Here is a 13,711-nt window from a genome sequence, read left to right as displayed (position 1 = left end):
AGGTGGACCTCTTTGCCTCGCAAGATCAGCAAATGTCCCCTTTACTACTCTCTGACTCTTCCAGCCCCTGCATCTGGACGCCCTGGCGGTCCCTGAACGGGACCAACTAAGTCAAGCTGGTCTTCCAGCCAGCGTAATTAAGACTATTCTAGGTACTAGGACTGCCTCCCCTCAAATAGAATGTATTTGAAAGTTGGTGCATGACGAAGCAGGTAGACCCAGTCCACTGCCGAATTGTTTCAGTGCTGGAGTTTCTGCAGAAAAAATTTGTCCTCTGGCTTGTGCCCCCTTGTTGAACCACTAGAGTCAGCGCCTCAGGTTTCTGACCCTTAAGATGGTTTTTCTAAATGGTGTTACCCCTCTAAGAGGATCGGACATCCCTATTGTTTTTGAAGCCTTCTGTCTTCCGCCTTTACAGCTTCGGAGCAGGAGAGACTTCACTCACTGTGTCCAGTACTTGTTCTTCAGATTTACGTCCACTGCATCAGCCAGTGGGGTAAGTTAGAGCAGCTTTTACATGTTTCGGGGCCACAAGCTGCGTGAGAGAAGCTATTGCCCTCTCCTATGAGGCGCGTGGGCTCACTTCGCCTCTAGGAATCTGGGCTCATTCAACCAGGGGAATCGCCTCATCAATTGCACTAGCAAAAGGTATTCCCTTGCAGCAAGTATGTGACGCAGAGGGTTGGTCCTCTCCACACACATTTGCCAACATGCATCCTATTGTTTTGAAGCCTTCTGTCCTCCGCCTTTACAGCTTCGGAGCAGAAGAGACTTCACTTACTGTGTCCAGTACGTGCTCTTCAGATTTACGTCCACCGCATCAGCTAGTGGCGTAAGTCAGAGCAGCTTTTACATGGTCTGGGGCCGCAACGGGGGGTGGCCCGCACTACACAGGGCTATTGCCCTCTCCTATGAGGCGCCTGGGCTCACTTCGCCTCTAGGAATCAGGGCTTATTCATCCAGGGGGATTGCCTCATTTATTGCACTAGCAAGAGGTATTCCCCTGCAGCAAGTGTGTGACACGGAGGGTTGTCCTCTCTGCACACATTTATTACATTTATAGTTTGGATGTTCATGCTACTCCGGGCCCACGGGTCCTCGAGTCAGCTACCCAGACATAGTTCTGAGACCTTCTCGGCCTTGTGCGCACACGCTATACAACCTTGGAGTCCAGACACTTGCAGTGCGGCGGCGTTGGTACTCTCGTTCTCATAGCGTTTTCACGCAGCATCGAGTGTAGCCTTTGAAAGGGAACGTCTCGGGTTACTTTGCTGTAACCCTGTTCCCTGAAAAGGCGGGAACGAGATGCTACGTCCCAATGCCGCACTGCCTATGTGACCGGACGTCCGTTCAGACAAATCAATCTGAGGAATGTTTCCGTTTCACTCCTATTTATAACCTGCAGGTGCGTCCTATCAGATGACGTCACCTGACCGAGGTTATATAAGCCAAACATTTGGCGTGTTTGGTACACACATGCTTCACAACCGGCAACATGACAAGATGTTCCCATAGCGTTTTCACGCAGCATCTCGTTCCCGCCTTTTCAGGGAACAGGGTTACAGCAAAGTAACCCGAGACGTTTTCTTTACTCTGGATGAACTTTCTTTTTCTGTATTTATACGTAATGTAACAGAGTAAGTGTGTGGAGCTTTAAATGAGGACGGTGAAGCTAAGCTCCATGTACCGTGACTGTAAGTGTAAGTATGTGCTGTAATGTGTATTACAGTTATTAATGTTATTAAATTCAATGTGAAAATCCTAAATTCTTAAGTAAAGTGAAGTACAGTAAACTTTGGAGAACTTTGGAGTGATATGTCACATTAAACACAGTACTGATAAAGTACTGACTCAATCTATCCCTGTGTGTTTACCTACAATCATTAGAATAAGTTATTAATTACTATTTACACTCTTAACTGAATTAATAATACTTTAGCTGCTTTTACTAAAGTTAATAAAGCTAAAAAAAAAAAGTGTTTTTAAAATATATATATATATTTTTTTTATAAAAACTATTACTTATTTGGGCTTTTTTGTTTTATTATTAAATAGATTTGACCAAAGCCTGTTGTGTACTATACAGTATTTTATGGGTTTCACTACACACACCATGAAAGCATCCACACTGAGTGAGGAAAAATAGTGAAAAATAGACAAATGTGTGAGTAAATAAATAAATATATAAACATATCAATAAACTATGTATAATGTACTCATTAACAAGGCCAAATGATCACTTCAGGTGTTTTTTAGACAGGAATAATTTACATCTCCACATATTCATGGACTAAAGGGAGATGAAATGGTTAACAGAGGTGTATTCATGACCGCCCTCATTTTTAGCTCCTCCTCTCACACTCTCTCTTACACACACACAGAATCAGGAAGTTCTTGTAAAAAAAAATTGAAACTCAAGACGGTGTCTCTCTCTCTTAGTGTGTAAGTGCAGGAAAATGGCTGAGGCCAGTATTTCGGTAGATCAGGACCAGTTCATCTGTCCAGTGTGTCTCGATCTCCTAAAGGATCCGGTGACTATCCCCTGTGGTCACAGTTTCTGTAAGGTGTGTATCCATGACTGCTGGGATCAGGAGGATCAGAAGGGCGTCTACAGCTGTCCTCAGTGCAGAGACACTTTCACTCCAAGGCCTGTTCTACAAAGAAACAACATGCTGGCTGAAGTGGTGGAGAAACTGAAGAAGAAGACTGAAGTCCAAGCTGCTTCTCCTGCTCACTGTTATGCTGGACCTGGAGATGTGGAGTGTGATTTTTGCACCGGGAGAAAATACAAAGCCGTCAAGTCCTGTCTGACGTGTTTAGCTTCATTTTGTGAAACTCATCTGAAACCTCATTATGAAGTTTCTTCCTGGAAACAACACACATTAACTGAAGCTTCAGCAAAACTCCAAGAGAAGATCTGCTCTGAACATAACGAACTGATGAAGATCTACTGCCGAACTGATCAAACCTGCATCTGTTATTTGTGTACGATGGATAATCACAAAGGACACGACACCGTCACAGCCGCAGCAGAAAGAGCTGAGAAACAGGTGAGAATGAGAAAGATTTCCAGGATGAGGTTCTTAATTATAGTTTATAACTAGTAACATGTGCACCGTGTTGTGTTAGTTACTCATAAAAGTGATATTTCTATTAATAATTAATGTATAAGGTATGAAATATTAGAGTGTGTGACTGTTTGGCTAGATAATGTTTGAGATATACATGAATATACACACATACACAGTTGCGTCTCAGTAAATTAGAATATCAGGAAAAAGGTGATTAGTTTCAGTAATTCAGTTTTTAAAGTGAAACTCGTATATTATTTAGATTGATTACACACAGACTGATATGATTGCAAGTAGTCTGTAAATTAAACTATGTCTTACAGCTAATGAAAACCCAAAATCCAGTATTTCAGAAAATTAGAATATTACTTAAGATCAATAAAAAAAAGAAAAGATTTTAAACACAGAAATGTTTAAGTACTCAAAAGTATAAACATGTACAGTACTCAGTACCTGGTCAGGGCTCCCTTTGCATGAATTACTGCAGCAATGAGGAGTGGCATGAATGTGATCAGTCTGTGGCACTGCTGAGGTGTTACTGTAGGGAAGCCCAGGTTGCTCTGAAAGCATTTTTTAGTTCTTCTGCGTTGTTGGGTCTGGTGTCTCACATCTTCTTTTCACAATACTTCATGAATTTTCTGTGGGCTTTAGGTTGGGGGACTTTCCTGGCCAATCAAACACAGGTATACCATGGTCCTTAAACCAGGTATTAGTACTTTTGGCAGTGTGCCAAGTCCTGCTGGAAAATTTAATCAGCATCTCCATAAAGCTGGTCAGCAGAGGGAAGCATGAAGTGCTCTAAAGCTTCCTGGTAGACGCTGTGCTGACCTTGGACCTGATAGTGGACCGACACCAGCAGATGACATCGCTCCCCAAACCACCACTGACTGTGCAAAGTTTATACTGGACCTCAAGCAACTTGGATTCTGTCCCTCTCCTCTCTTCCTCCAGATTCTGGAACCTTGATTTTCAAATGAAATGATCCCCTGTTGCTTGTGCACCTTTTTTCTTTTTTTTTCTTTTATTTATATTTGCATTAATGTACTTGGATACAGCACTCTGTGAACAGTCAGCCTACTGAACCAGACTAAGAGACCATTTAAAGGCTTAGGAAAACTTTGCGGGTGTTTTAAGTTAATTATCTGATTAGAGTGTGACACCATGAGTCTTCAATATTGAACTTTTTCACAATATTCTAATTTTCTGAGAAACCATAATCATCAAAATTAAAAGAAATAAACACATACTGTACTGTATATCAGTCTGTGTGTAATCAGTCTGTATAATATATGAGCTCAATTTTTTAATGATATTCGAATTTACTGAGATGCACCTGTATACACCAGGTATGTTTACGGGAAATTTTATTACACACTCATAGGCATGTTTTAATGAATGTACAATGCCATTAAATGACTTCACCAACATGCTGTTCTGTGTGGCTGCCCATGGCATCTATATCCAAATCTGACTGCTTCACCTGTCACTCACATCTGAATATGTCACATGATATAAACATTCCTCTACATTCTGATAGGCGTATGTTTCACGGTCACCATCACTGCATGTACTCTAGTGAATTATATGATTTAAACATCAATTTCAAATTCAAACACACACAGAGAGAGAGAGAGAGAGAGAGAATAAACATAAACAAAGCAGATATAATGTGTGCTTCACTCCACTCTTGTCATTCTCAAATTGGGTTGAGCAAGCTCTGAGAAATATGAATGTTTGTATGTAATGAATTATCTTACTATGTAAGTACTTTATAAAAATCTGAATGTAACTGTTCTGTCCTCAGAGTGAGTTAAAGGAGAAGCAGATGAAATCCCAGCAGAGAATCCAGGAGAAACAGAAGAAGGTGCAGAAGCTGAAACAGGCTGTGAACACTATAAAGGTGAGCAGTGAGCAGAGACAGAGCTGCTCCTAGAAACACACACAACATGGACAACATGGAGTCATTTAGAGTCGCAGTAAGAGAGGGAATGATAGATGAGCTTTAAATCCTGTGTGTGTGCGTGTGTGTGTGTGTGTGTGTGTGTGTGTGTGTGTGTGTGTGTCCTAACAGTTAAAAGCACAGACAGCAGTGGAGGACAGTGAGAGGATCTTTACTGAGCTGATCAGCTCCATGGAGAAAAAGCGCTCGGAGGTGACGGAGCTGATCAGAGCTCAGGAGAAGACTGAACTGAGTCGAGCTGAACGACTCCTGGAGCAACTGGAGCAGGAGATTGCTGATCTTCAGAGGAGACTCACTGAGCTGGAGCAGCTTTCACACACACACGATCACATCCAGTTTATCCAGGTAACACTCACTGTCTGATCTACACACACAGCTGTTCCTCACACACTCTCTAAAACACCTCCTGTTAATGGAACAGTGAATGTCCTCTGATGTCACAAGTGTGTTTTCTATTTAATCTGCTTTCTGTAGACTTTAGCTTCTGAGCGTCAGTCTCCCACATTTGAAAGACCAGGCTTTCAGACCTCCAGCATCAGTGTCCCTCAACATCTCTCATTTGATGGAGTGAGGGATTCTCTCTCAGATCTGAAGAAGAGACTCGAGGAATTCTGTGAGGCGGAATTCAACAAAATCCCTCCACATGGTAAGAGGAGCTGTTCCTGCTGGAGAAACACAATGATGGACGTCTTTACTCGCTCTGTCAAGTCTTATTTCTTAGCAATGCTCCTGCTGACCTTCCTGCAGACAGTTTGAACTAAAATACTGATTTAAAATGAATAAACTGACTGTATCACTTTAAACTGTTTCCATCTTTTACAACCTGATGATGCTTTTTGTCTTCATTTCCATTTTCTCTCCACAGGTGCAGCAGTTCAGATCTTTTCCCCACCAGGGCCACAGAGCAGAGAAGATTTTCTGAAATGTATCCACACACACACACACACACACAGTGATTGCTTATTGTTTATATGTACTATTTATTAAAAAATTTTCATTTCTTAACTTCAGTCAAATAAAAACTATATTTAAATGAAATTATATATATATATATATATATATATATATATATATATATATATATATATATATATAGTGGATAGTGGTGGCTCAAACAGTTAAAGCTGTGGGTAACTGGGTTACTAATCAGAAGTTCAGAGGCGCTGTATTCTGCTTGCCCCTACCTACCTAGCTTCCTACCTGGGATATGCAAAAAATGTTTTTTTGTTTTTTTTTTGTGCTATAACGTACACATAATTTATTACATTTTATTTCAATTTTAACTCTATAGCCACCTCATCTCTGACTAATGTTTACATTGTTTAGTTTGTTTTTCTTTTTCATTTTAGATTTCTGTTATCTGACTCTGGATCCCAACACGGCACATCGTTACCTCATTCTGTCTGAGAAAGAAAGAGTAGTGTGTTTCACTGAGAGAGAGCAGCAGTACTCTGATCATCCAGAGAGATTTTATTACTGCTCTCAGGTGTTGTGTAAGGAGAGTGTTTGTGGACGCTGTTACTGGGAGGTGGAGTGGAGGGGTTACAGTGTTTCCATATCAGTCTCATATAAAAATATCAGCAGGAAAGGACGAGGTAAGATATGTGGATTTGGACAAAACAATCAGTCCTGGAGTCTGCGGTGTCGTTCTTCTTCTCTCTATTTCTGTCACAACAACATTAGGACTGATCTCAGAGCTCCATCATCCTCCAGAATAGGAGTGTATGTGGATCACAGTGCAGGAACTCTGTCCTTCTACAGCGTCTCTGACACGATGAAGCTCCTCCACAGAGTCCACACCACATTCACTCAGCCTCTGTACGCTGGGTTCTGGCTCCACTATAGTTCCAACTCCATTGTGAGCTTGTATGATAGTCTATAGTGTTTTGTGTAACATTCCTACACATTGTCACATTGTTTCTAAGTCATCTGTTTCACTAGCCCACAATCTTTACTTCATGTGTTTAAGGTTTCTTTAACTTTTCTTTAACACTGTATTGTGCAAATTAAACCATCTTGGATGTGTTACATTAAAAACTCATGCTTAAATAAAAAACATCTAAACATTCTCCTCCCTAGATGCTGATTAATTAATACCACTAAATTCTCACATGGATTTCCTGGACACAAAAATTTCTTCTTGTTTTAGAAAAAAACGAGGGGCAAAGGAACGTATTAAGTTGCTCAGTGCTGAGCTGGGAAAACATTTAAACAAAGAAACCATTGTCCTGTCTATTTACTAATTTAGTTGCAGTCTTACTGTTTCAAAAGATCAGCACACTCATTTTTAAATTGCTAAATAAATTATTAAACTATGATAACTTTTGTTTCTACTCCACTGTATTTTATTGTTGTCCTAACATGATTTTTAGCTGGTAAAAGTGTTTGGCTTGTGATTTGTCAGATCCTCAGTCACGATAATCTTGGAGTCTGTATTTTGAATTGTTTACTGCTAATAAAAGACATAATTAGTGAATCGTTTCCTCACATGAAATTTACTCGATTTTATATAATGTGAGTTTTCTTAATGAGACCCTTAACACTTGATGTGCTGTTAGTGGAAACTAATCCACTTTCTGTTGGGTGACATCACACCACTTCATCACAATTCTTTTTTCTTGGAAGAGCCTCATGATGTTTTTACCTCACAATATGTATCATTATCATGTAATTACAAAATATAGAACAAATTCTTTTTTATGTATAATGACATTATTATGGATGGATAAAAAAAACTACAAAAAATATTTAACAGATTAGATAGAAACAAAGTTGGTGGATTAATATGTTTGACATAAAAGGCATTGCATGAAAGCTGTAATGAGTCATCTTAATCGGTCTTTATATGTGTCTTTGAGAAGTATGAAAACCCTGGTGAACCAGGTGGAAACCCACACTGACACGTGTCATTTTAGCTTTATGTCATTTTAACATTGTAAACACACTTAATTGAATCTAAATATAGGGAGAAGAAAGAAATCTGTCCTGAAATAAACATGATTCAGTACCAAGGAAATTTACGATCATACTGGAAGAGTTCACAATTACTGAATAGTCCATGTGCATATTATAAGATAAGGAAATAAATGGAGGAAATGAAGCGACTTAAAATGTGGCATCCTCTTGTGGAATGGAAGAGAAATGTCCAGGTTAAATGTTACACTGTTCATTGATGTGTTAGCATACAGGTGTAAAATAATTTCACTTTAATTCTCACAGAGTGCATCACAGAATGATGTCACTCAATATGATGTCACTCAGCAATGAGCCAATTTTTGCAGATTCTGTCTGCTGATTTTCATGACTTTTTAAAAATGTTAACACCCCCAAAAACCCCAGATGCTTGAAAAAAAAAACATCATCATCCTTAGAAGAACACTATGACATCAGCATTAGCAGACATTAGCAGCACAATCATACTGTAGCAATGATTATGATGTCATGAAGCATTCCTCACAGGGTCTGCAGGCGATGGCAGCTTAGCTTTCACGCCTTCAGCACTACATGGTTAGAAAGGTTTCCCTCCTTGATCCAAACAGAAATGCACAGCACCTGAAAACGGCTTCCACCATGGGCTTTTTAGCTAGCTACAAGTGCACTAAAGAACCATCACAGGCACCCACACACTGGATAAAAAATAATGATGAAGCTGTGCTCCACGTGCTACTAGACACTGTGAGTGCCATCACACTTGCGCAACGCTCAACTGCCCAATGCTCTGGTGTGTAATCCTCTGCCAATTATCTGTGTAAATGGCGATCAGTGAGAGGTTTTGTCATTGTGGTCAAGGACCGCAGGCGTAATACAATCCTAAAGCTGCATAAAGTGGTCAAGTGGTCAAGTCAAGTCAAGTAGGCTTTTATTGTCATTCCAACCATATACAGTTCAGTACACAGTGAAATAAAACAATGTTCCTCCAGGACCATGGTGCTACATACATGCAACAACATAAATTAACAACACAACATAAATTAACAACACACTTTACCAGACCCAGCTAGCTAACTAAGAGATCGTCTCGGATTACCTTGCTGTAACCCTGTTCCCTGAAATGGCAGGAACCAGATGCTGCGTGAAAACGCTATGGGAAACATCTTGTCATGTTGCCGGTTATGAAGCATGTGTGTATCAAACACGCCAAATTTTGGCCTATATAACCTCGGTCGGGTGATGTCATCTGATGAGACGCACTTGCGGGTTATAACTAGGAGTGAACCGGAAACATTACTCAGATTGATTTGTCTGAACAGACGTCCGGTCACGTAGGCAGTGCGGCATTGGGACACAGCATTTCGTTCCGAACTTTTCAGGAAACAAGGTTACAGCAAAGTAACACGAAAAGTTCCCTTTCAAAGGCTACACTCGATGCTGCGTGAAAACGCTATGGGAACGAGAGTACCAACGTCGCCGCACTGCAAATGTCTGGACCCCATGGTTGTGTAGCACGTGCGCGCAAGGCTGAGAAGATCTCAGAACTATGAGAAGGCTGAGAAGATCTCAGAACTAGGCAGCTAACTCGAGGACCTGTGGGCCCGGAGTAGCATTAACATTCAGACTATAAATGTAACAAATGTGTGCGGAAAGGAGCAACCCTTCGCGTCACACACTTGCTGCAGGGGAATACCTCTTGCTAGTGCAACAGATGAGGCGATCCTCCTGGTTGAATGAGCCCTAGAGGCGAAGTGAGCCCACGCACCTCATAGGAGAGGGCAATAGCATCTCTCACCCAGTGTAGTGGCGGCCGCCCCCTGGTTGCGGCCCCAAAACATATAAAAACTGCTCTGATTTACACCACTGGCTGATGCGGTGGACGTAAATCTGAAGATCACGTACTGGACACAGTAAAGAAGTCTCTCCTGCTCCGAAGCTGTAAAAGGCGGAGGACAGAAGGCTTCAAAAACAATACCTTTGAGCACGATAGATAAAACCCACAAAGGGGGCACCAACTTTTAAATACATTTCTTTAGAGGGCATAAGCTCTTCTAGGGGAGAGAGCCCTAGCACTTAGAATAGTTTTAATTGCGCTGGCTGGAAAACCAGCTTGATTTAATTGGTCCCATTCAGGGACCAAAAGTGAAGGTTCCAAAACTCGGGCCGGGGATGAAATAGCGTCCCCTGTGCCTGAGACTCGGCCAACAGGGCGCTAATAATAAGAGGCGCAAACGCTGTTGATGGACCCTTGCCAAGACTCCCGGGAGCAGAGCTATCAGAAAAAACGGATAAAGCATAACCTGGGCCACGTACGGGCCAAGGTGTCCAGACCCAGAGAGTAGCAAAGGGGACGTTTGCTGATCTTGCAAGGCAAAGAGGTCCACCTCTGCTACACGAAATCTCTCCCAGATTGACTGACTACCTAGGAGTGGGGTTTCCATTTCTCAAATAGAGTAGAATATGCCTAGAATATATTTACACCCATCATCATGAAGTGCTTTAAGCGGCTTGTCATGAGACACATCAAGAACCTGCTGCCCCCTTACTGGAGCCAAACCATTTGACGGATGACGCCATCTCCACCACACTACACTGGCACTGACACACCTTGACAAGAAGGACACTTACGTCAGAATACTGTACATAGATTTCAGTCTAGCATTCAATAAAATGGATGCAGCTGCCATGAGAGCTAAGATCTCTGAAAGTGATGGTCACTTTCTGGTCTCTAGGGTGTTGAGAGTGGATTTGACTTTTGGGTCTCAATCCTGGAGACAAAGATGAGCTAGGATGACATGCTGATGACAAAGTGCTAGCTACTGAGACTGGGCCAGCCAGTCGTCTATGTAATTCAAATACGGATGCCCTGGAGTCGTAAGAGCCAGAACTACATCCATGAATTTTATATATGTCCGGGTGAGAGAGCTAGACCAAATGGAAGGACCCGATACTGGTAAGCTTCGCCCCGGGAAGCGAACCTCAGGAACCTCCTGTGTTGTGGCAATATTTCTATATGAAAATAAGCGTCCTTCAATTAATTGTCACAAATCAATCGCTTGGTAGGATTTGAGAGCAATCACTTTGACAGTTAACATTTTAAAGCTGTATTTATTTATTTTAGATAGCGGTACAGCCCGCGAAATCTAAAAATTGGACGCAGCCCCCCGCTCCTCTTGGGAACCAAGAAATACCGACTATAGTAGCCTGACTCACTGTCTGGTAGGGGAACATGTTCCATGGCCTCATTCCCCAGCAACGTCTGTCGGCAGATGCACACTTTCCGGTTTCATGGAAGTGGAAACCACGCCATTGAAACACGGAGGGTGACGTGAGAACTGAATCCTGTAGTTTCTCTCTACAGTGCTTAGTACCCAAAGAGATATACTCGGTAGTAGCTTCCACGCTGCCAGTTTCTTAGAAAAGGGCAAAAGTCCGGCGGCTTGGTTAAACGGAGGGGGGGATGTTAGATGTTCGGCATCCTGAAACATGGGAGGAAAAAAACGAAGAACTAACACTTTATTGGAGACTGGCGTTGCCCGAAACAACGCCAGTCTCCAATAAAGGGTCCTTCTTGAAAGGAATTCTGCGTGCATCTCCCCACTGGGGGATCATTGGGGGATCATGATCCTGGGCACATGAGCCTCAGGACTTCTTTGTGAAGAAGACAATATGCCAGTCTGACCTCTTTTGAGGTGGATTGGGAGGCATTCACATCTTTACAAGGGGGTGGCCGGCCCAAAAACACTCTCCTTGTCTTTCACGCCTTGAGTCAGACCCGGTCGAGACTGAGTGGCCGACAGTCCCAACTCTTGAGCACAGCGGCAAAGGAATTTCCCGAAGGCTTGTTCATATAACTTCGCCTCATGAACCTAGTGGCGACCGAGTTAACGATATCTCCAAACAGGCTGGAAGGCGAGATAGGGGCATCCAGGAGGAATGCGCGATCCTTATCCTTGATGCGCCTGAGATTCAGCTACAGTGGTTAATCAATCGGAATGTAGGTCCTACCGTCGCCGCGCTCGGCGGTACCGTTTGGCTTTGTGCGTTTGCTGGCTTTTACCGTTGAGTGGCGCTATATAACTACAGACTGACGCCTCATGCCTTAGTTCATTCTCTGCTGGATTAATGAGACACGGAGTTTTAGAACTGCACGTAGTAGCGGATAAAATCAAGTAAAACATTGTAGTTAAACAAATTTATAATCACAGAACTAAAATGACGATACAAATGTAGAATTTAAATTAAATTAAATCTTATTAGGATCAAATTTAAACAAAATAAATGTTAACACAGTGACCCTTTAAATTTTATCACGTGTAATTAGAAAAGACGCGTGTAGGGTTTTGTGTCGTCTTATATCTTGTGTTCTTTAAATTTATAGTAGATTTATTAACTAAAATAAATGACCATAAAAATTATAACATTGTAAGGACGTTCTACTGCGTCAGCTGATGTTGGTCATTCAGCCCCGCTTGTGTTTGTGCGTTATTATAAGAATGAAATGCAGTAGACTGTTATGATCTGTAACGGATTCGACCCATGTTGCACGGGCGGCACCATAAAGCATGGACACGAGGCGAGGTCTTACGGGAAAAGGGTAATTTATTTAGGTAAAATGGGGAAGGAAAGTGTTGAAGGAGGGAGAAAGGAAAGAATGGGATAAAGGTTGTGCATGTGCAGTTCCGGGGGCTGTGCCACACTGGCATGCGGGCACACAGCTGACGATAAGTGTTGGTGCGAGTGGCAGAACTGAGCACGCGGAGGCAGCGCTCCTGCACGCTCCCTCGTGACGGCGCTTCTCCCGCTGTCGATGGCCGGCGCGAGTTCTCGCTGACGCAAAAACCTAACCACACTTTTCCTCTTCGGCAGCGGGGGCGGGCACGGTGCGGGAGTGAAGATGCCGCGGGAGCTCGCGCAGCTCTTTCTCGCGCTGTCCTCAGCGCGGAGATCAAAGGGCGGAATTCTAGTGCCCTTGTTTAAAGTCCCCAGGGCGCGTCACATCTCCCCACTGACATGCTTCTTTTATATTCTCCATTACATCACGTACTTCCCAGACCTCAGACAAACCTCCGCGCCTTGCTTTTATAATGCGGAGCAAGCCCGAGATCATATTAACGTTAATTATCACCAGCCGGCACAAATAGGCGGCCCCGTTCCTTTTGCCACCTATTCAGCGAGCCTACGGAGTGATGGAGTAGTTAAAGTAGATTTGGGCGTACACCCATCACACGCGCACACCGTGGCAGATCATAATAATTGTCCTAAACTTGTATTTCATAAGGTTTTCCGAGCGGAGGTACAGCGCAACGGGGGTCATAATTTACTATTAAACATTAAACGAATTTACAAAACTTAATGCGTGCGATTAAGCGCTGATTCTACGTAGGAAAGTAAAGAAGAGGATCCTGATGCTCAACATTCCGGAGACCAAACCCCATTTAAATTAAATTAACAAATATTGCATGTAAATAACAATAGCCCACGTTTAAAAAAGCATTTTTATTTAGATTATAAAAAAATAATCCTGCATCTGTTTTAGGTGTTCCAGCTGCCACTGTTCTAAAATTCAAATTAAATCAAATCTTATTAGGATCAAATTTAAGCACAATAAATGTTAACACAGTGAGCCTTTTGATTTTATCACTTGTAATTAGAAAAAAAGCGTGTATGGATTTGTGTCATCTTATTTCTTGTGTTCTTTAAATTTATAGTAGATTTATTAACTGAAATAAATGACCATAAAATTAAA

At 42.1% G+C, this 13,711-nt stretch overlaps 1 protein-coding gene across 1 annotated transcript; it reads left to right on the top strand.

The window, feature by feature from the left end:
• The first annotated feature begins 2,426 nt into the window (after positions 1 to 2,426).
• Positions 2,427 to 7,486, top strand: LOC128506393 (tripartite motif-containing protein 16-like). The gene is made up of 6 exons (XM_053476815.1): positions 2,427 to 3,050; positions 4,876 to 4,971; positions 5,143 to 5,376; positions 5,506 to 5,677; positions 5,897 to 5,956; positions 6,381 to 7,486. Exons 1-6 carry the CDS (start codon positions 2,457 to 2,459, stop codon positions 6,911 to 6,913), a joined length of 1,689 nt encoding a protein of 562 aa, XP_053332790.1. The 5' UTR covers positions 2,427 to 2,456; the 3' UTR covers positions 6,914 to 7,486.
• Positions 7,487 to 13,711: the final 6,225 nt, after the last annotated feature.

This window comes from Clarias gariepinus, chromosome 2, assembly GCF_024256425.1.
Source record: "Clarias gariepinus isolate MV-2021 ecotype Netherlands chromosome 2, CGAR_prim_01v2, whole genome shotgun sequence".
NCBI classification, from domain to species: domain Eukaryota; kingdom Metazoa; phylum Chordata; class Actinopteri; order Siluriformes; family Clariidae; genus Clarias; species Clarias gariepinus.
This window is presented reverse-complemented; position numbering and strand designations above follow the sequence as displayed.